Source organism: Silurus aristotelis (assembly GCF_946808225.1).
Source record: "Silurus aristotelis genome assembly, chromosome: 9".
NCBI classification, from domain to species: domain Eukaryota; kingdom Metazoa; phylum Chordata; class Actinopteri; order Siluriformes; family Siluridae; genus Silurus; species Silurus aristotelis.
The window spans coordinates 25,874,706-25,894,308 of NC_139582.1; the positions used below are offsets into that span (position 1 = coordinate 25,874,706).

The 19,603-nt window shown below is 38.0% G+C and overlaps 2 protein-coding genes and 1 long non-coding RNA gene across 4 annotated transcripts in view; 2 read left to right on the forward strand and 1 right to left on the reverse strand.

Moving 5' to 3' along the window:
- Nucleotides 1-4,756: 4,756 nt before the first annotated feature.
- The window catches only part of LOC310731218 (uncharacterized protein), a 93,257-nt gene continuing 78,410 nt past the window's right edge, over nucleotides 4,757-19,603 (forward strand). Inside the window, exon 1 of the mRNA XM_083550713.1 lies at nucleotides 4,757-4,842. The gene's annotated coding sequence lies outside the window, so the exon portion shown is untranslated. The remainder of the gene's footprint in view (nucleotides 4,843-19,603) is intronic.
- Nucleotides 9,390-10,795, reverse strand: LOC310731253. Its single transcript, XR_014535129.1, has 2 exons — nucleotides 10,691-10,795; nucleotides 9,390-9,674 (listed from the first exon to the last, which is right to left on the reverse strand). It is a non-coding gene; the product is annotated as an uncharacterized lncRNA (long non-coding RNA).
- On the forward strand, nucleotides 9,669-13,812 carry LOC310731225 (little elongation complex subunit 1-like). 2 transcript variants are annotated; one of them, XM_083550726.1, is made up of 8 exons: nucleotides 9,669-11,291; nucleotides 11,421-11,654; nucleotides 11,968-12,136; nucleotides 12,278-12,438; nucleotides 12,730-12,920; nucleotides 13,136-13,236; nucleotides 13,331-13,420; nucleotides 13,547-13,812. In XM_083550726.1, exons 3-8 carry the CDS (start codon nucleotides 12,028-12,030, stop codon nucleotides 13,753-13,755), a joined length of 861 nt encoding a protein of 286 aa, XP_083406852.1. In that variant the 5' UTR covers nucleotides 9,669-11,291; nucleotides 11,421-11,654; nucleotides 11,968-12,027; the 3' UTR covers nucleotides 13,756-13,812. The 2 variants fall into 2 exon arrangements, with proteins under 2 accessions (XP_083406852.1, XP_083406853.1); XM_083550727.1 differs by lacking the exons at nucleotides 9,669-11,291; nucleotides 11,421-11,654 and having other exon boundaries at nucleotides 11,797-12,136.

The following is a 19,603-nucleotide window of genomic DNA, read 5'->3' on the forward strand; positions in this document are numbered from 1 at the left end:
CGATTACCAGCAGATTAACCAAAGCTGAACAGATTCAGAGGCGTCAACAACGAACACAAAACTTTGTCGTCTCGGCGCGACCATGCCAAAGGTGTCCACATCCAACATGGGGCTCGAACCCACAACCCTGAGATTAAGAGTCTCGTGCTCTAGCAACTGAGCTCGCCGGCACGTAGTCTGTTCCACCGTTCCATGAAAGCACTCAGCCAATGGCACGAGCAGTGTTGGGCAGTAACGTGTTACTGTAACGCAGTTACTTTTGACAGTAACTAATACTGTAACGCATCACTTTTTAAATAAAGTAACTCCGTTACCGTATGGTGCGTTTGTGCGTTACTTTTATAAAATGAATTAATTTCGGCTAAAGTGTAGACTACAGTCTAACCTGTTTACAGCAGAGACGCATTGTAGGATAAACCACTGTAAACACGAAGACGACACACTGTGGGCGTGTCTCCGTTTATTCCGGTCTGCGCGGCAGTTATGTCAAGTCGAGGCGAGAGCAAGACGAGTTTCTCAAAGTGGAAATAAGCTCATTATTTCACTTTAGTTGAAGACAAAAACTTTTTATTTAAATGTAAGTTGTGTCTCTCTGATTCGAAGGTCATATCTACTGCGATAAACAGCAACTCCAATCTGTCGAAGCTCCTCCAGAAACTCCATGCCTCGTTGAAGCTAGAAGCTAACCCGGTGTTCTGTTCTACATTGTTGATAGTTTTTATACTTAAGCTGTGAAAGGAACATGTTTAAGAGCTCAACACAACAGCAGAAGCCACTTTAGTTTTTGATTGTGAATATATTATTTAGCTTGTTTTGTTATTTATTTCAGAAATCCTTGTGATATATTCAGTTTGTGCTGCTCTGACTTTAATAAAATAGTGTTTAAAAATTACTGTGTTTAAGTCAGTTTTGTGTTTGTATAGACCATAACACATAAAAGGGCATTAATGGGAACATTAAAGAAGGTTCTTTAAAAAAAGTAACTAAAAAGTTACTTTTAACAGTAACACACTACTTTTTGGTGGAAGTAATCAACAAAGTAATTGAGTTAATTTTTGAATGAAGTAACGAGTAACTGTAACTAGTTGTTGCAACTAATGGACATTCGGTGTAACCCAGATGAGGATGGGTTCCCTCTTGAGTCTGGTTCCTCTCAAGGTTTCTTCCTTATGCCATCTCGGGGAGTTTTTCCTTGCCACAGTCGCCAGTCGCCACCGGCTTGCTCATCAGGGACAAACTTACTCATAAAGAACATATTCATTTTTAATCACCGCATTATCTGTGTAAAGCTGCTTTGAGACAATGTTCATTGTTAAAAGCGCTATACAAATAAAAATGAATTGAATTGAATTGAGTTACTATTTTTTAGTAACGAGCACAACACTGTGTGTGTATATATATATAAATATATACAAATATATACAGCGGGGACAATAAGTATTTCACACATCAGCATTTTTATCAGTAAGGGGATTTCTAAGTGGGCTATTGACACAAAATGTCCACCAGATGTAGCCATCAAACCAAATATTGAATTCATACAAAGAAATCAGAATATTTAAGCATACAAGTTGAGTCATAATAAATTCTAGACTGTTCATTTCTTTGTGATGGGGTAAATTTACAAAATGAGCAGGGGATTGAATTAGTATTTCCCCCACTGTAGATATGAAGAATATTAAGTGTGCCAGATCACAAACATCATTTATTGCTAATTTCTTCACATTTATTTTAAAACTGTTTTATTTTTTAGGGGTTTACAGTTGAGATCATGCCCACATCCAGTTAATATTACAGATACAAATGTGAATATTTGGACATTAAATCGATCAAATAAAATATATTTTTGTCACTTCAGAAGTGGGATTTAAACCCACACGTATATTAGGAGACCAGAATCTTCCTTAAATCATGGAAAAGGTCTGAATCTTTTTAACTGAAAGGTCTGAAAATATGAAAACATTTGTTTTTAATGTAAAATCTTACTTTACTTGATTTAAATGCAGGGTCTGAGGCCAAGTACAGCAGATGCTGAATGGTGCAGATGCCTCAATGAGAGAGTCGTTGCACCTCAACAGGGTTCATCCTTGCAGAAGTGTGTGTGTGTGTGTGTGTGTGTGTGTAAGAGTATCTGAGGCAGTTGCAACAAATCGAACAGCATTATCAGGATGGGATCAGAGAGATGAGACGAGGTGACACACACTTACACACCGCTACAGTACAGTGTCCCATTAACATGCAGGAAACGTTTCAATAGTTCATTCACTGATTCATTCACGATAAAAGAAGAAAAACTTGGAAGCCTGAACTTTCTTCTATCCATGAAATCACTCACATCGACCTCATTACATTTATCTGTACTTCTTTTCAGGTCCAGCCGCATGCAGCAGGTACATACTTGGACCGTCCTACAGAAGAACACACACACATCCACCATGCAAAGAGAAAAAGATACACACACTCCTACACTTCCACAGAGTCAGTGTGTGGAATGAAGCTTATTGCTGTTCTCTTTAGCCTACAGATATGGAAACTGCTCTGAGGCAGATTCTCCAGCAGAACCAGAAGGAGAGGAGATGCAGAGAAGAGATAACATCAAGGTAGATACATTCCTCTACATGTAGATGTACACACATGAAGCTTCTCTGTTCATCAGCATTCTGTTACACAGAAAGGAGTCATGATTGAGATCAAACTGCAAGATGAAGGACAGCAGGCTGAAGGACACAAAGAACCATCAGAAATGGATCAACAATATCACTGACAATGAAGCTATAAGAACAGATAAACAACCCTATAATATATTAGTGTTTTATATGTTGAACTAAAGAATAAAAAGAAAAAAAAAGTAGATTTATAATCACATACCGCATGACATTTACCTGAATATGGTTGACACTTTTCTAAATGTATTACAAAAACAAATAAATAATTGCAGCTGTAGAAGTAGAAGATGCCCCTCCACCTTAAATTCTTGCCTCCTGCTTTCTAGAAAATGTTTTCTTTTTCTTGAATGCATATATTCCCATCCATCCATTCGAATCGGATCTGCGCAATTTGCCTCTGGATGGGGTTCTCTTCGACTGAAAGGACAAACTGTGCAGCTGGGGATGGTTTCACAACAACAGCCTGGAGATCCATGAAATGACGGAGTAACAGGAGCTTTGAAGACGGATTTGGACTGTAGTTAATGTCAGCAGTCTGCTACACTGACTTTTATCACAGACAGACAGACAGACAGACAGACAGACAGACAGACAGACAGACAGACAGACAGATCCTGCATTAAGAAAAATGTACTGTAATTACTAGTTCAACAGTAAAAGACTTGGGAGTTAAAAGCATTTTCTGTCAGTGTTGTTTACATCTTAAATAAATGAAAACAAGATATACACAAATAAATAAATCATATTTTATAAATATATTACATCTGAAATACATTAATAAAATACATCCTATGTAACCTGTCTGGTTAAAAGTGCCCAAAGCTACAAAAAATAAAAATAAAAAATTCAATGATATTTAAACTTAACAGAAAAAAAAAAGTCTGTCTCTTTTTTAATTGTTTATATTTTAAATACATTAATACCTAAAAGAGAATACACAAATAAATAATTCTGGGTGAAAAAACAAAACAAAACATAAACCCAAAACAACAGCCTGCCTGGTTCCAGCTAACATCTCATTAGCATGAAACGCCATCGCGGGAATCGAACCGCGACTTTGTCCCGCAATGAGCGCTGCAACCAGATACATAACCATTATGCTATGTGCAGGCCGGACAAGAGATGAACTCAATCACAGCTCAACAACTACTAGATCTCTGTACAAGTCCAGCCCCCTTTCACAGATGATTGGTTGGCGCTATAAGCATCCCACCCCCCCGCGTGTTTCGGCCAACTTATATGCATAATGGGCGTGGTCAACTATCCCATTCATCAATCAGCCCTCTCCCACACGCACACATATAGAATCACATAGATTTTTAACCAGTTGGTAAATATTTCCTGCAGCTGTTTTAAAAGTATTTTCTGCTTATTTCAATGAGTTTGGTTTGCTATTTAACCTGTTAGCCTTCCGCACAGAATTTAGAACTCACAGCTGAAATGCCCTCCATAACTTTAAATGTTCCTGATAAAAGTGTGCTACATTCACAATTTAGATATCTTTGTCCTTCATCTGCCACTCAGAAACTTGATATCATTTTACCGTTTATAAATATTTTATTTATATATATATATATATATATATATATATATATATATATATATATATATATATATATATATATAAAATATACATACATACATACATACATACACACTATATATATATATATATATATATATATATATATATATATATATATATATATATATACACACACATACAGTGGAACCAGGTTATCTCGCCCTCGGTTACCTCGACAACCCTATTAAGTCGACGTTTTTGAAGTGGAACCGCCAAATTCTCGCTTTTCTAAGCATTTTTTTTCGGTTATGTCGACTTTTTTATGTCGCTGAACCCTAATATCTCGAAAACAAGGGGGAAAAAAATTGCCATTTAACGTCAGTTTTCTCGATCAGGGCTGTGCAGCCGCAGAAGAACTCGCGAAAGTGGCGGAAAAATCAAGCCTTACAGCTGCTACAGGTGTTGTATTGTATACTGGTGAATCTCTGTTGTTAGTTAGTGCACATATGCCTTTTGTTGTTAAATGTTATGCGATGAACGGGAGCCGAAAGCCACACTGGGTAGAAGTGCCGATGGGAAGGCACGTACCGGGATACGCATGAGCGATAACAACGACCGCCGTGAACCAACATATACCACCAATAACGGACAGTGAGAGTGTGGAAGTTTAGATAGAAGCTGGTGATGAGTGATAAACAAGCACCATATGTGCGATTGAAGCCGGGAGCTTCAGAGAAAGCGGCCAAGAAAGGGCCGAAGGGGGCGTGGCAGGTGGATTCCTGACAGTTAACAAACATGTACTGTATGTATTTTAATAGCATGCCTTCATCAAACAAATCGCAGCAACGCTGTTGTGTAAAAAAAACCTACAAAAACACGTGCATGCACATTCTCATTTATTAACGCACATCACGTACATAAAAAAATTTCAAGCACGTTAATATATTGCCGCCATTTTGATTTTTCGTTTATCTCAATCATCGGTTATCTCGATGCTTTTTGGCACCCCCCTAGGACATCGACATAACCGGGTTCCACTCTGTGTGTGTGTCTGTGTGTCTGTGTGTCTGTGTGTGTGTGTGTGTGTGTGTGTGTGTGTGTGTGTGTGTGTGTGTGTGTGTGTGTGTGTGTGTGTGTGTATAATGATTCTACTTTATTTTTTATTTTAATCATTAATCATTGCACATGTTTATATTTATTGTTGATGAAGACCCTCTGCCAGGATGGAGCAACTGTACGACCTTTATTATTATAATTAATATTATTATTATGAAACAAATCACCCATAAAAGCCTCAAACAGGTGGAAAGGTGATCAGGACCATCAGTACCAGAGTGAAGAGGAGAAAAGCGATGTGTTCCTCATTTATTGTCTAATCCTGATCATTAACATAAAATTCATGTACTTGCAGGAAAAAGCTGATAAATTTGACTAAAAAAACTAAGAATAAATGAGCGATAATATTTCCAGAAATGTTGCAGTGAGCAGAAATGGACCTTTCATTGTATAGTCCTTAAAAAAATTACACAGATATTAAAGGGGCTGACCCAATCACATTTTCAAACATCCCCCCTTTTGGGCTCTGTGTGAGCTTGCAGCATCAGATGAAGGTCATAACTAGTTTTAGGATTCATCAGTCGGGAAGAACGGGAGCTTTGAGGATGGATTGGACTGTAGTTAATGTCAACAGTCTGCTACATCGACTCAGGACTACCTTTTCGGTTTTCTGATCATCACTGCACCCCACAAACTGATCATCATCACTGCACCCCGCAAACTGGTCATCATCACTGCACCCCGCAACATCGTATATCTGCTATAAATGGACATTTGGTGAAACCCAGATGAGGATGGGTTCCCTCTTGAGTCTGGTTCCTCTCAAGGTTTCTTAATTATGCCATCTCGGGGAGTTTTTCCTTGCCACAGTCGCCACCGGCTCGCTCATCAGGGACAAACTTACTTATAAGGAACATATTCACTTTTAATCACCACATTATCTGTGTAAAGCTGCTTTGAGACAATGTTCATTGTTAAAAGCGCCGTGTGTTCTTCTGTAGGACGGTCCAAGTATGTACCTGCTGCATGCGGCTGGACCTGAAAAGAAGTACAAATAAATGTAATGAGGTCGAGTGTGAGTGATTTCCTGGACAGAAGAAAGTTCAGGCTTCCAAGTCTTTCTTCTTTCATCGTGAATGAATCAGTGAATGAAAATAACTGTCTTCATTCGAAATGAAACGTTTCCTGCATGTTAATGGGACACTGTACTGTAGCGGTGTGTAAGTGTGTCACCTCGTCTCATCTTTCTGATCTCATGCTGCTTACAGAATTACATTACGGCATTCAGGGACAGGCATTAAGCTGGTTTAAATCCTACCTGTCTGATATCGCGTTACCATTTCGTAGACTTAAATGGAGAGCTATCCAGGCTAATGCTAGTAAATTATGGCGTGCCACAAGGTTCAGTTCTAGGACCCCTGCTTTTCACAATATACATGCTTCCCTTAGGATATATTATTAGAAGGCATGGAATTAGCTTCCATTGTTATGCTGATGATACCCAGCTATATATCTCATCAAAACCAAGCGATATAGATAAATTAGCTCGGATAACTGAGTGTGTTAAAGAAATAAGAGATTGGAAGACCCATAACTTTCTACTATTAAATTCTGATAAGACGGAGATTTTGCTCATCGGCCCAAAAACCAGTATACAGAAGCTCCAGCATCTCAACCTGCATTTAGACGGTTGTTCTGTAACTACTAGTTCAACGGTAAAAGACCTGGGAGTTATTTTAGACAGCAACTTATCTTTAATAATCATATCAATCAAGTTGCAAAAACAGCCTTCTTTCACCTTAGAAATATTTCTAAGCTAAGGAATATGTTATCTATAGCTGATGCAGAGAAGCTCGTCCATGCGTTTATGACCTCCAGCATAGACTATTGTAATGCATTACTAGGTAGATGCATCATTAATAAACAAGCTTCAGTTAGTTCAGAATGCGGCAGCAAGAGTTCTTACAAGGTCAAGAAAATATGATCATATAACCCCAATCTTATCGTCCCTACATTAGCTTCCTGTTAAGTTTCGAATAGACTACAAACTACTGCTACTCACTTATAAAGCATTAAATGGTTTGGCTCCCATGTATCTCTCCAGTCTTTTAACACGCTACAATCCGTCACGCTCCCTGAGATCTCAAAACTCTGGGCTTCTAGTAGTTCCTAGAATAGCAAAGTCCACTAAAGGTGGTAGATCATTCTCACATTTAGCTCCTAAACTCTGGAATATTCTTCATGACTGTTCGAGGCTCAGACACACTCTCCCAGTTTAAGTGTAGATTAAAAACGTATATTTTTAGCAAAGCCTACACATAACATACGTCTCACATCATAAGCGTGTGCTCCAGAACATCTGATCACATGCACATTTTCAACTTGTGCTGTTAATATCATGAACTGCAGCTACGCTTATTCCTTTCCACTGCTTCTCTTTCTCTCCCCATCCCGAGGCATCCTGAGGTTTGGCCAGCTCCAGTCACCTCCCACCTCATGAAGATTATGGGCAGATTATGGGTCTCATCAATGCCTTGGGTGGTTCCATTAAATCTTGGAGTAAGAACGGGAGCTTTGAGGATGGATTGGGCTGTAGTTAATGTCAACAGTCTCCTACACTGACTCAGGACTACTTTTCACTTCTGATCATCATCACTGCACCCCACAACATTGTATATCTGCTACAAAGGGACATTCGGTGCAACCCAGATGAGGATGGGTTCCCTCTTGAGTCTGGTTCCTCTCAAGGTTTATATATATATATATATATATATATATATATATATGTTTTATAACCATAAAGACTGTAGAAAGAACATTATTTATAATCTTATACTCCAGTACTCATGTTAGTTCTCACTCTCCAGTGTTCTGTATTGTTGAAAGATTTATGATCAAACTCTTGATGTCATTACATCTAAGGGAGTTTTTTCTTGCCACAGTCACCATGGCTGCTCATCAGGGATAAATACACACCATTCACCTTGACTGTTAATTTTCTGTAAAGCTGCTTTGAGACAATGTCTGTTGTGAAAAGCGCTATAGAAATAAACTTGACTTGACTTAATATCTCGCCCATCACAGCAGCAGTTCCTGTCCTTTTTAAGCCCTGAGCTTTTTAACAGGAGCAACATTCTGGCTAACAGCAGAACACGCTAACCAACTGCACAACAGAGATCTTTCATCAACATCTCCTTTGGTGGTTTGGATAAACTACGTTTGGCTCTAAACCAGCAGTCAGTAGCCGACGTGTGTTTTGCATGAGGCCCATGTGACATGTGACTCTTAATTTCAGGGTCATGGGTTCGTGGCCCATGGTGGGATGAGGACAGCTATTGCAGTGACGTACTGAGATGATGATAATGTGTTCATTGTGAAGACACCACCAAATCTGCTACACTCAAAACAAAGCTGAAAATGTGTGCACACCAGGTTCCACTCAAAGATTGCGTTAAAAAAAAAAAAAAAAAAAAAAAAAAAAAAAAAAAAAAAAAAACCATTCTGGAGACACAGAAGTGAAAAGGGTGAAAAATTGTGAAACAGATGGTGAGATGATGATAAGAAGTAAAAGGAGGAAAAGTAAAAAAAAGGAGGAAAAAATGTATAAAAGAGGAGAAAACAGTCAGTTTTTGCCACATAAAAAAAAAAAGTTTGCCCAATTCCATGTTTTTTTTCTCGCAATTCCGACGGAATTTCTCGCAATTCCAATAAAATCACATGGTATTAAACTGAGCCTCTGAACCCTGGAGAGCCTCGTTCACACACCAACAGCTTCAAACTTCAGACCCACAACATGGTTACCGGTGGAGGCACCAGAAATGTTGGATGTTTACGAGAAATAAAGTCAGAGTTTATTTATGATTTTTAATTTATATATTTTGCAAATAATATGCACTTAAATGATCTAAATGGGTTTAGTTTTCACAGACTGCATTTTCAGCAATAAAAATAAATTTTTCTAAAAAGGAAACAAATTAATTGTTCATTTTAAAAGATCCGTCTTATTTTCTCTTGTATATTTAGTGTCGCTCATTAATAAAGAAAAAATGCTTCTTATCCGTTTACTCGATTACTAATGAGTAGAAAACTCGATTACTAAAATAATCGATATCTGCAGCCCCAAATATAACTACTGAATATAGTTATTGTTGTGTGTGTGTGTGTGTGTGTGTGTGTGTGTGTGTGTGTGTGTGTGTGTGTGTGTGTGGTGGTTAATGTTGTGTCCTTGTAGATCTGGAATTCATTAACAGATGCTGAAGGACCTTAACTGAATTTTAAACTTGTGCTGGTTTCTCCTCCACAGCTGGAACTTGAGCTGCAGCTGGTTTCTCCTCCACAGCTGGAACTTGAGCTGGATGTGGGTGGACTCTGGATGTGGTGGTTCCTCTCAGTCTCGCGCTCCTTATAAGATTAAAGTGTTGATAGAGCTGTAACACAACAGAGACACAGCTCTTACACACTGCTGTTAGTCTTTATGCCGACACCAGCAAAATTACCCCCTAATGCTGACTGAAATCCCCTCATATGACCAAACCCACACTTTATATTAATAGATTACACTTTATAGCTGTTAAAAAGTTTGCCGTCAAGATTCTCTTTTGCCAAATTTGCCGCCTCTTGAGATTTAAATTGGACGCATTCAAACTCTTTTGTCTCCGTCTTGTAACCGACAACCTTCAGGAGAGACGTCGTGTCAACACACAATTCATATTAAACAGATCTAATACAGGACTTTAGTAGATAAAAAAAAAAAGTTTGGACCCCCTGGTCTAAAGGGTCTACTATATTCTACTACTACTTACACACTAAGCAGCTACCTGATGTTCACTAGTAGAAAAATGTTTAATAGAGCAACTGTACGACTGCTGGAAAAGTGAGTTTCCAAACTTATGGGTTTTTATTCTCTTCGTTTATTATTTATTATTAGAGCTGCAACAACTAATCGAATCGATAATGAAATTGGTTGTTAGTGAATGCTGTTATCATCATGTGAAAATAGTGTAGTTTAATGAAGTGTTATTGTGTAAACTGTTTGTTTGTAACTTCGGGACAGTCTACAACAGTAACTTATCTGTTCTCAAACGTGATTTACTGCGTCTTTACTACGTTCAAATGCTTGTTTTCAATGCTTGTTTCTTCATTAGCCTCATGCTAGCCGGGTTTGCTAGCGCTGTTGTTGTGTTAACTAGTTTCTTAGAATATTTGATACAAATTGACCCAAAGACGAATACATTCTATTATTCTTTATTAAGATATTTATAATTTATTTATAACTCACTAAATGTAGAATATTTAACCTGAGGATGAGGATGAAACCTATTGAAGCTAAGATTTGTTAGCCGGCTAGTTAGCCTAGCTCAGTGGTTCTCAAAGTGTGGGACTCGGTGTTGCAAAGAGAATAAAACCCATAAAGACTAGAAAGTCACCGTTACAGGGGTCTGACAGTCGCTCCATCCCGGCAGAGGGTCTTCATCCTCCACCTGGAACACGGAGTTTCTCCCGGAGCTCATTACTGATGATGCAGAGTGGTGATGAGTCGATTATGAACGAGTCCTTGATTCTGAACGAGTCTTTAATGTGACTCAGAAGAACGATTCGTCTCAAAGAGTGATTCGTTCATTTTCTACTGGACGCGCGTGAGCAAAGCATAGCAAAATCTCCGTAGGTTATGTGGATGAACTAAATGACTCAAAAGATTCGCTAATTTTCATGAATGAGATTTAAAAAACCGAGTCACTAAAATGATCCGATCTTCCCATCACTTTTACAGCAAAGACCCGTTGATCCTAGAAGCCCCGCCTCTCTGGTAGCGTCCGCGTCCCTGATTGGTGCATCAATTTTCCACTACGCACCAATCAATAGAGACCAAAAATGAAGTACTCGTCACAAAACCACGCCCTGTTTCCATGGAAACCAGTACACAAACAATCTCTTTTTCTGGCGACAGGACATTTAAGACTGCTTGTGGATACTTTTTAAAATATTTCATAAAAATATACTTTATATACAAACATTTTGAAGATGCAGGACACCAACACAAACAAGTAAGTTTCTGATACTGTTTTTACTTTATTTATACTAATTATTTTCCTGTAATATCATATTCCCAATGTATTATCTATACTGTAGAATTGTCTGTGTCATGTGATTTGATGACATTTTGTTCATATTAGAAGAAAGAGAGCTGCATCAGACATGCCACCACCCAGTGCTGCTAAAAAAGCCTTGACTTAATGCTAAACACACAAAACAATTCCTCATCAGTAGTGCATTAAAAAACACTGCAGGATTCCTGTGATGATCTTTTATCTCCAAACTGCATTGATGCACTACTTAAAGGGAAATGTGAACTTCCTTCACTGACAGATGAAGAAAAATCTGTCATTTCCAAGTTTTGTGTGAACGAGGTCAGTTATTATCTTCTGTTTTATTTAGTGTGCATTCAATTCTTTAGCTGAATGCACAAAAATTATTCTTTTCTCATTTTAAAAGTCAATCCATAATTCACTGGTCCTGATGTTCTGAAATTAAACAATAAATATGATTTATCATGTAAAAATGTTTACTCCAGGTTTTGGTTTATGCAAAGTATAGTAGTTTTCCTAAACCTAATCTACAGTCAAGTCTTAACTCCCTAATATTTGTTATAAATACATGACTTGAATACATGTTTGATTTAGTTGGATGTTGGTTGATTTTTTTTTCTTCCGTCTCATTTAGTCGTTGGCAGAGTCATTTCTGAAAGCGGTTTTGGAGAAGATCAAGGGGGAGAAAGAGTCTATGGGACATGAACTCCTGCAGTCTCTCTGTAGGGTTTATGTGGGTTTGTGTCAAAAGAGAGGAGACTCTCATAAAGCACATGCCCTCGCCTACAGATTTCTCAAAGAAGGTGAGATTATATTGACATTTCATTATATATTTACAAAAAAAAAAGTGATTTAAAGAAACCACTTGTGATCTGTTTTTGGTTTTGTATTTCTTCCTATACAGTGTATTTTAAATCTGTGGTATCATTTTGTTTCCTTTGCAGACTTTTCTCAAGCCCCAAAACTGATAATGGTCATGGTGACAGCATGGCCAAGTGTTTTCTCTTGTAACAGCCCTTTATGCAGAGCCATTCACATCGTGTGCAAAATGAAGGCATACGGAAAGATGTATTATTTGCTCAGCAAGTTTCTGCACTGGAATACGGTAAGTAGCTGATTCTGATCACAACAGTCATCAGAACAGTCATTAAACATTATTTTTCAACTGGACTTTTCATGTGTTTCACTGCTATCTTAATCTAATTTTCATTTCCAATGTCCACGTCATCTATGGAGCAAATTCATTATAAATTCATGTTAAATTAAATCAATAAATATAGAATTTTTTTCTTAAAGAATTCAAGCTGAAAGTGTTACAGGACATAACTATTTTAGTCTTTTTTTATTAGTGTGAGTATTAGTGTGGGTTTTAAATAAATGATGTCTTTTCTGCCAGGAGCCTCCTGGAGACACCTACAGAGCCATCACCAGCACACTGAAGGCTCTTCTGAAAGACAAAAGTCTGACTTTCCAGAAGAGCAGTTGGTATGGTGATGATCTCTGTCCTGCTGCCTGGGACTACGTATTCAGCCTGGACCTTCTCTGTGCACAACTGGGCTGGATTTGGACCGTCTCCCATGTTATACGGTACTGAATGTGAAACTGTTTCAACGTGTTTAATTCTCATCTTTCTAGTTTTTTGAACATTTAATAGATTGCAAACTGGCAAATGTGAGACTCATATGAGACAGTGTTTGTCCCAAATACTGCACATTTTCCATTCTTGTTGCATAAACTTACAATTGATGGTATACTATTAGTGCCACAAAAACACTTAATATGTCAAATTTTTTATTTATCAGAAAAAGTGTGTGGCTCATCTTGAACACTTGGCTGAAACAAACACAAACAGAGGAAACACAGTTCAGAAACGTCTCTGTAGCAGCAATATTCAGGCTACTTGGTAAGTTTCCTGTAAATCCTGTTTTAGAGCACTATCTCACATTATTTCTGGATTCTTCTGTTTTTCACTCACGTTCTTTGTCCATCTCAAACAGGGCGACTTGGCCAAAATGGCCTTAAGGAGAACGTGGCAGCATCAGTGGAGGATCTGGTGAAAAGCATAAGTGAGTTCAGGGGACAAAAAGGTATCACTAAAGGATCAATTAAACAAGTCCTTTATCAATCTTTATCTTTATTCTTTGATTTTTAGTTCTCTATCAACAGAAAAGTGCTTCAGCAAGTCTTAATTTTATGATGGATTTTGTGTGCAGATTTGCCGTGGGAGGTGCAGCTCGCAGTGGTTTATGCTATTCATGATCTCCCACCCAGCAACCCCAAAGTCGCTCTGAACGCTTTAGAATCATGGAAGAAAGACCTCACAAAGCCCGTTCCTCCAGCCGTCCCCAAGTGCCTGAAGCAGATCAGCCTTCTTTGTTCTCACAGAAAGACAAAAAAAATTATCACATTAAATAATGTTTAATAGATTTTTTGATTTTTTTTTTTTGTACATAAATAAATAAAATACATAATAGATCTGCACAGTGTTATTGATTGTCTCTTTACAGTGGCGGGTCGTGCATTTCACACACAATCATCTGTCTTCAGTCCCAATCATCCTCTTAATAACATCAATATGATGTCACAGCTGTAGAAACCATCATTATTATACAGCATATAATACATGCAGTATAACAGAGCGCATACAGATTCTTGTGCATTTTCCCTGCATTACAGTTTTCCTGGTGTTTTCACATTAATCAAATTGTGTGTTTTTGTACAGATTCTACAAAGAAAATGCAAAAGTATAAATGGCTCATGAAAAAGCTTAACAACTGTTGTGAACTGTTTGGGTGGACCTTTATATAATGTCCTTTATACTGAAAAAACTTTCAAAAAAACGTGTTAACACGTTAACCCAAATTCATTTTAACAGCACTAATTTTATTTATGAGCAATTAATGCAGCACGCATTTCTTCATTTTTATTAAGAATATAAATACAGTCGAACCCACTTATCTCGACCTTGGTTAACTCGCCAACTTTATTAAGTCGACGTTTTTGAAGTGAAACCGCCAAATTCTCGCTTTGTCTTAGCATTTTTAATCGGTTATGCCGATTTTTTTATGTCGAGCACAATGGGGGGCAAATTTGAGTGGCGAAAGCCAAGGAAAAGGCATATGAGGAGCTGTACGAGAGGTTAAACACTAAGGAAGGAGAAAAGGATTTGTACCGATTGGCCAGGCAGAGGGACCGAGCTTGGAAGGATGTGTTGCAAGTAAGAGCAATAATGGATGGAGATAGAAATGTGTCGACTAGTGAGGAGAGTGTGTTAAGATGATGGAGGGAGTATTTTGAGCAGCTGATGAACGAGGAAAATAAGAGAGAGAGAAGGTTGGATGATGTGGAGTTAATGAAGCAGGAAGTGGATAGGATTATCCACTTTATCCACTAAAATTAGTGCTGTTAAAATGAATTTGGGTTAACGTGTTAACACGTTTTTTTGAAAGTTTTTTCAGTATAAAGGACATTATATAAAGGTCCACCCAAACAGTTCACAACAGTTGTTAAGCTTTTTCATGAGCCATTTATACTTTTGCATTTTCTTTGTAGAATCTGTACAAAAACACACAATTTGATTAATGTGAAAACACCAGGAAAACTGTAATGCAGGGAAAATGCACAAGCATCTGTATGCGCTCTGTTATACTGCATGTATTATATGCTGTATAATAATGATGGTTTCTACAGCTGTGACATCATATTGATGTTATTAAGAGGATGATTGGGACTGAAGACAGATGATTGCGTGTGAAATCGCCAGTCGCCACCGGCTTGCTCATCAGGGACAAACTTACTCATAAAGAACATATTCATTTTTAATCACCGCATTATCTGTGTAAAGCTGCTTTGAGACAATGTTCATTGTTAAAAGCGCTATACAAATAAAAATGAATTGAATTGAATTGAATTGATTAGTAGAGAGGAAGTGAGAGCAGTGTTTAAGAGGATGAAGAGTGGAAAGTCGGTTGGACCAGATGACATACCGGTAGAAGCATGGAGATGTTTAGGAGAGATGGCAGTGGAGTTTTTAACCAGATTGGTTAACAAGATTCTGGAAGGGGAGAGGATGCCTGAGGAATGGAGAAGGAGTGTGCTGGTACCGATCTTTAAGCATAAGGGAGATGTGCAGACCTGCAGTTACTAAGTTGATCAGTCACACCATGAAGTTATGGGAAAGAGTAGTGGAAGCCAGGCTGAGAGAAGAGGTGACCATTTGTGAGGAGCAGTATGGTTTCAGAGGTGGAGAAGGTGGTGGAGTTCAGGTACCTGGGGTCAACAGTGCAAAGTAATGGAGAGTGTGTTAGGGAAGTAAAGAAAAGAGTGCAGGCAGGGTGGAGTGGGTGGAGAAGAGTGACAGGATTGATTTGTGATAGTAGGGTATCTGCAAGAATGAAAGGGAAAGTTTATAGGACTATAACTATATAGTGAGACCTGCGATGTTGTATGGATTAGAGACAGTGGCATTGAGTAAAAGGCAGGAGGCGGAGCTGGAGGTAGCAGAGCTGAAGATGTTAAGGTTTTCGTTGGGAGTGAAGAGGATGGACAGGATTAGAAATTAGTTTATTAGAGGGACAGCGCATGTAGGATCTTTTGGTGACAAGGTGAGGGAGGCAAGATTGAGATGGTTTGGTCATGTGCAGAGGAGGGACATGAGTTATATTGGTAGGAGAATGCTGAAGATGGAGCCACCAGGAAGGAGGAAAAGAGGAAGACCAAGGAGGAGTTTCATGGATGTGGTGAGGGAAGACATGCAGGTAGTTGGTGTGAAAGAGGCAGATGTAGAGGACAGGGTGGTATGAAGACGGATGATCCGCTGTGGCGACCCCTTATGGGAGCAGCCGAAAGAAAAAGAAGAAGTCATAATGATGAGATAAGTCATAATTACGAGATCCTTTCTGTGAATTATTTTTTCTTTGTGAATACAATGCACTTCCGTACACAGAGACGCTTAGCTAGTTAAAAATGTCAGTACCAAGCCTGTTTGCTCTGTATTTTCTATTCTGATTTTATTTCTATTCTACATGTCTATTGGTTTGGATGTTTTGCTATTTTTTCATTAAAACATCTGTTTGAGACTTCTCCATAAGACAGAATAGTTAGCCTTTTTTTTAACAGCAGATGGTGGGGTAGGGAATTCTAGAAAACTATTCTAGCATAGTTCAAAAAGGACAAGGACAACTTTTTGTAATTTTTTTTTAAGTTCAAGTTTTAAAATAGCTTGTATGAAGTATTAATCCCTTGACAGTGTATTACCTGCAGCACAGCACGCTCCCTAATTGGTGATCATTTTAATGGGATCATTAGTGTTATAATCTAGGTAGAATAAACAAGTCATAAACTGGCTATAGAAAAAAAAATAATTTTTACAGATTAGAATTTATAAACAAATTTTTCTAATATCTGCAAAAAAAAGCTGAAGAAAAAAAATTCTGACATGTCTAATGAGAGCGACGCATTTTTGCAGCAAAAGAGAAAATCTTATGATAAGAACTTGCAAATGCAGATTTAGAATTCAGACAATGAGCACACGCAGTGACAAATCAAAACGCTTTAAACACTGCATTCAACAAAAGTGTGTTTTTGCTTCCAATCTAATGCAACATCAACAGATCAGCTCTAAAATATAGGACTTTTCAAATGACACTTAAATCATGACACTGGGAATAGAGCTGCCGTCAAGCTGAAGTGACAATTTTGCCCCAAGTACCTGTAAATTTTCCAACTGTGCAACAGGACAAGTATGTAAACTAAAAGGCATAAAATCTTTGGAAAATTTTTATTTCCCCATTTGCTCTGCATTTATCTGAGACCCAACAAGTACTTCTGAAGCTGTACTGCATGCACAGTAGCTTCTGGGGCATGATAGAGCTGCGGACCTGCCTCGTGTTTTTCAAATGGTGAAGATTATCTTTCCACTGAAGAGCGTTGCTTCATCTCAAGGTCATACACCAAAGATTTATCGCAAGTAAACGATCAGACACGGTGGTCCTTCTGCTCCTGGGTCAGCATGAATGAGCTTCTCTGCATCAGATATAGATAACATGTTTACTAGCTTAGCAATATTTCTAAGGTGAAAAAACTTTCCTTCTCAACCACAACTTTGGTCTGCCTAACAAGTAGGCACATTGTCAGGCAAATAATGGGGGAACCCACACTGAAAAAAGACAAAAGAAATGTAAAGATCCCAAAGATTTATGCCATTTCTTACTGAAGTGTTATAATGCAAAGTGATTGCTCACTTACTGTGCTCAATGGGTGAAACAGTCCAAGCTAAGAAAACACCCGAATTATATACAAAGTAACAAATAAAAGATTGGACAACGAATGAAACAAACAGAGCAAAAAATATACAGGCAAACGCTGCTATTGGTGCGAGCCACCTGTGACACAACAGAGGCATACTGACTAACTAAACAAACTAACACTGTGAAGCTCTCCTTTATAGTCCAAGCCCCGCCCCCACGTGGATTAAACCAACCTGACTAATTAATGAGGTAAGTATAAGAGGTATGTACATATTTACAATAACACATACATATCTATATATAAACATAGCATTTACCCCATAAATACGTTTTTTATACTATAAAATAAACAAATGTATACAGAAGTATACAGGAAAACAAATGATGACACCTAAACACAGTTAAGTATTTACAACATAAAACTAAACTATATAAAAACAAAAGACAATAACAAAATATGAATGTGTTGGTTGTGCGCAGTGTGAATTACTGTCAGGGAATGGAAATGGAGTGGGTGTTTTTGTGTGTATGAGAGACCGGTATTCTAACGGTGTGTGTGTGTGTGTGTGTGTGTGTGTGTGTGTGTGTGTGTGTGTGTGTGTGTGTGTCAGATCACACACACACATCCAAAATCTAGATCAGATTTTGGATGGACTAGCAAGTGTACAGCATCTTTCCTTAATCCTACATTGTCCTGGTGACTTCCCTATCTGTCTCTAACAATTAGACTATTTGGACCCCAAACTGTGTGAATTTGGAATGAGCTCAGCTTTTTTCAGAACTGGTGCAATTGAGTTAACTGCTGTTTTATGTGAATCACCATGAAAAAAATGAAAATACACAATTTTTCTGAGGAATTTTTCTCCTGGGATCCCCCCGAATGGGAACAGAGTACGGTGTAGGACAGTTGCCTGTTGATACACAAATTTGTTACCGTGAGGGAGAGTTAGAAATAGACACAGAAGCAGCCTCCTTTGCCCAATACACATCTTTTAAGCATTGCCTCTCTATTTCAGCCTGAAATGTGTAAAAAAAAAAAAAATCCCTATCTGTTCTTGTAGACACCTTCAAAATTCCTATCTGGTCCTGTAAACATCATGGCCGTGCAATGTGATGTGTATGTTGTCATGAAATGTGCAGTCTGACACTGTGTGTGCAAAGGAAGTAAGTTGCACTGAGAGTTCTGTAACAGTAGATAGCAGCAGAGATCACCGAAGAGAGAGAGAGAGAGAGAGAGAGAGAGAGAGAGAGAGAGAGAGAGAGAGAGAGAGAGAGATGATAGATAGATAGATAGATAGATAGATAGATAGATAGATAGATAGATAGATAGATAGATAGATAGATAGATAGATAGATAGATAGATAGATAGAACTGTCACTGCATTGTAAAAGAAAATTGTGTAATTTATGTTATGCGAGTGCAATGAAGCCATTGGCAAGTTAAGTTTTCATTTTACTTACCGGATGTTTTACATGAAATGCATTAACAATGCAACTGAACAAAAAAAACATACTTTATCTGCCTGAATTATTCTTTTTCATATGCATTAAATTGACTATTTCTTAGCAAATGGTTTTCTCTCATGGCACATGCTCACATTTGCAACATCAGCAAAAAAAAGAGCAGAAAAACTTTTGCTTCCAGGCTTCAAATTCAAATATTGGCATTGAGGATGCCCGATTCCAAGAAACCCGATTCCAAAAAAGTTAGGACACTGTACAAATTGTGAATAAAAAAGGAATGCAATAATTTACAAATCTCATAAACTTATATTTTATTCACAATAGAATATCGATAAAATATCAAATGTTGAAATGAGAGTGAGAAAGTGAGTGAATAATATCATCCAATGATTCAGAGAATCTGGAACAATCTCTGTGTGTAAGGGTTCAAGGTCTGAAAACCATACTGGATGCCCATAAACTTCGGGCCCTTAGACGGCACTGCATTACATACAGGAATGCTACTGTAATGGAAATCACAACATAGGCTCAGGAATACTTCCAGAAAACATTGTCGGT

Excerpts from the sequence above, each read along its gene's own strand:
- LOC310731225 (XM_083550726.1), top strand. The coding sequence starts at position 12,028 with ATGGGACATGAACTCCTGCAGTCTCTCTGTAGGGTTTATGTGGGTTTG. Across the intron at positions 13,237-13,330 it reads AGCAATATTCAGGCTACTTG|GGCGACTTGGCCAAAATGGC; the intron begins GTAAGTTTCCTG and ends CATCTCAAACAG. Across the intron at positions 13,421-13,546 it reads TGAGTTCAGGGGACAAAAAG|ATTTGCCGTGGGAGGTGCAG; the intron begins GTATCACTAAAG and ends TTTTGTGTGCAG.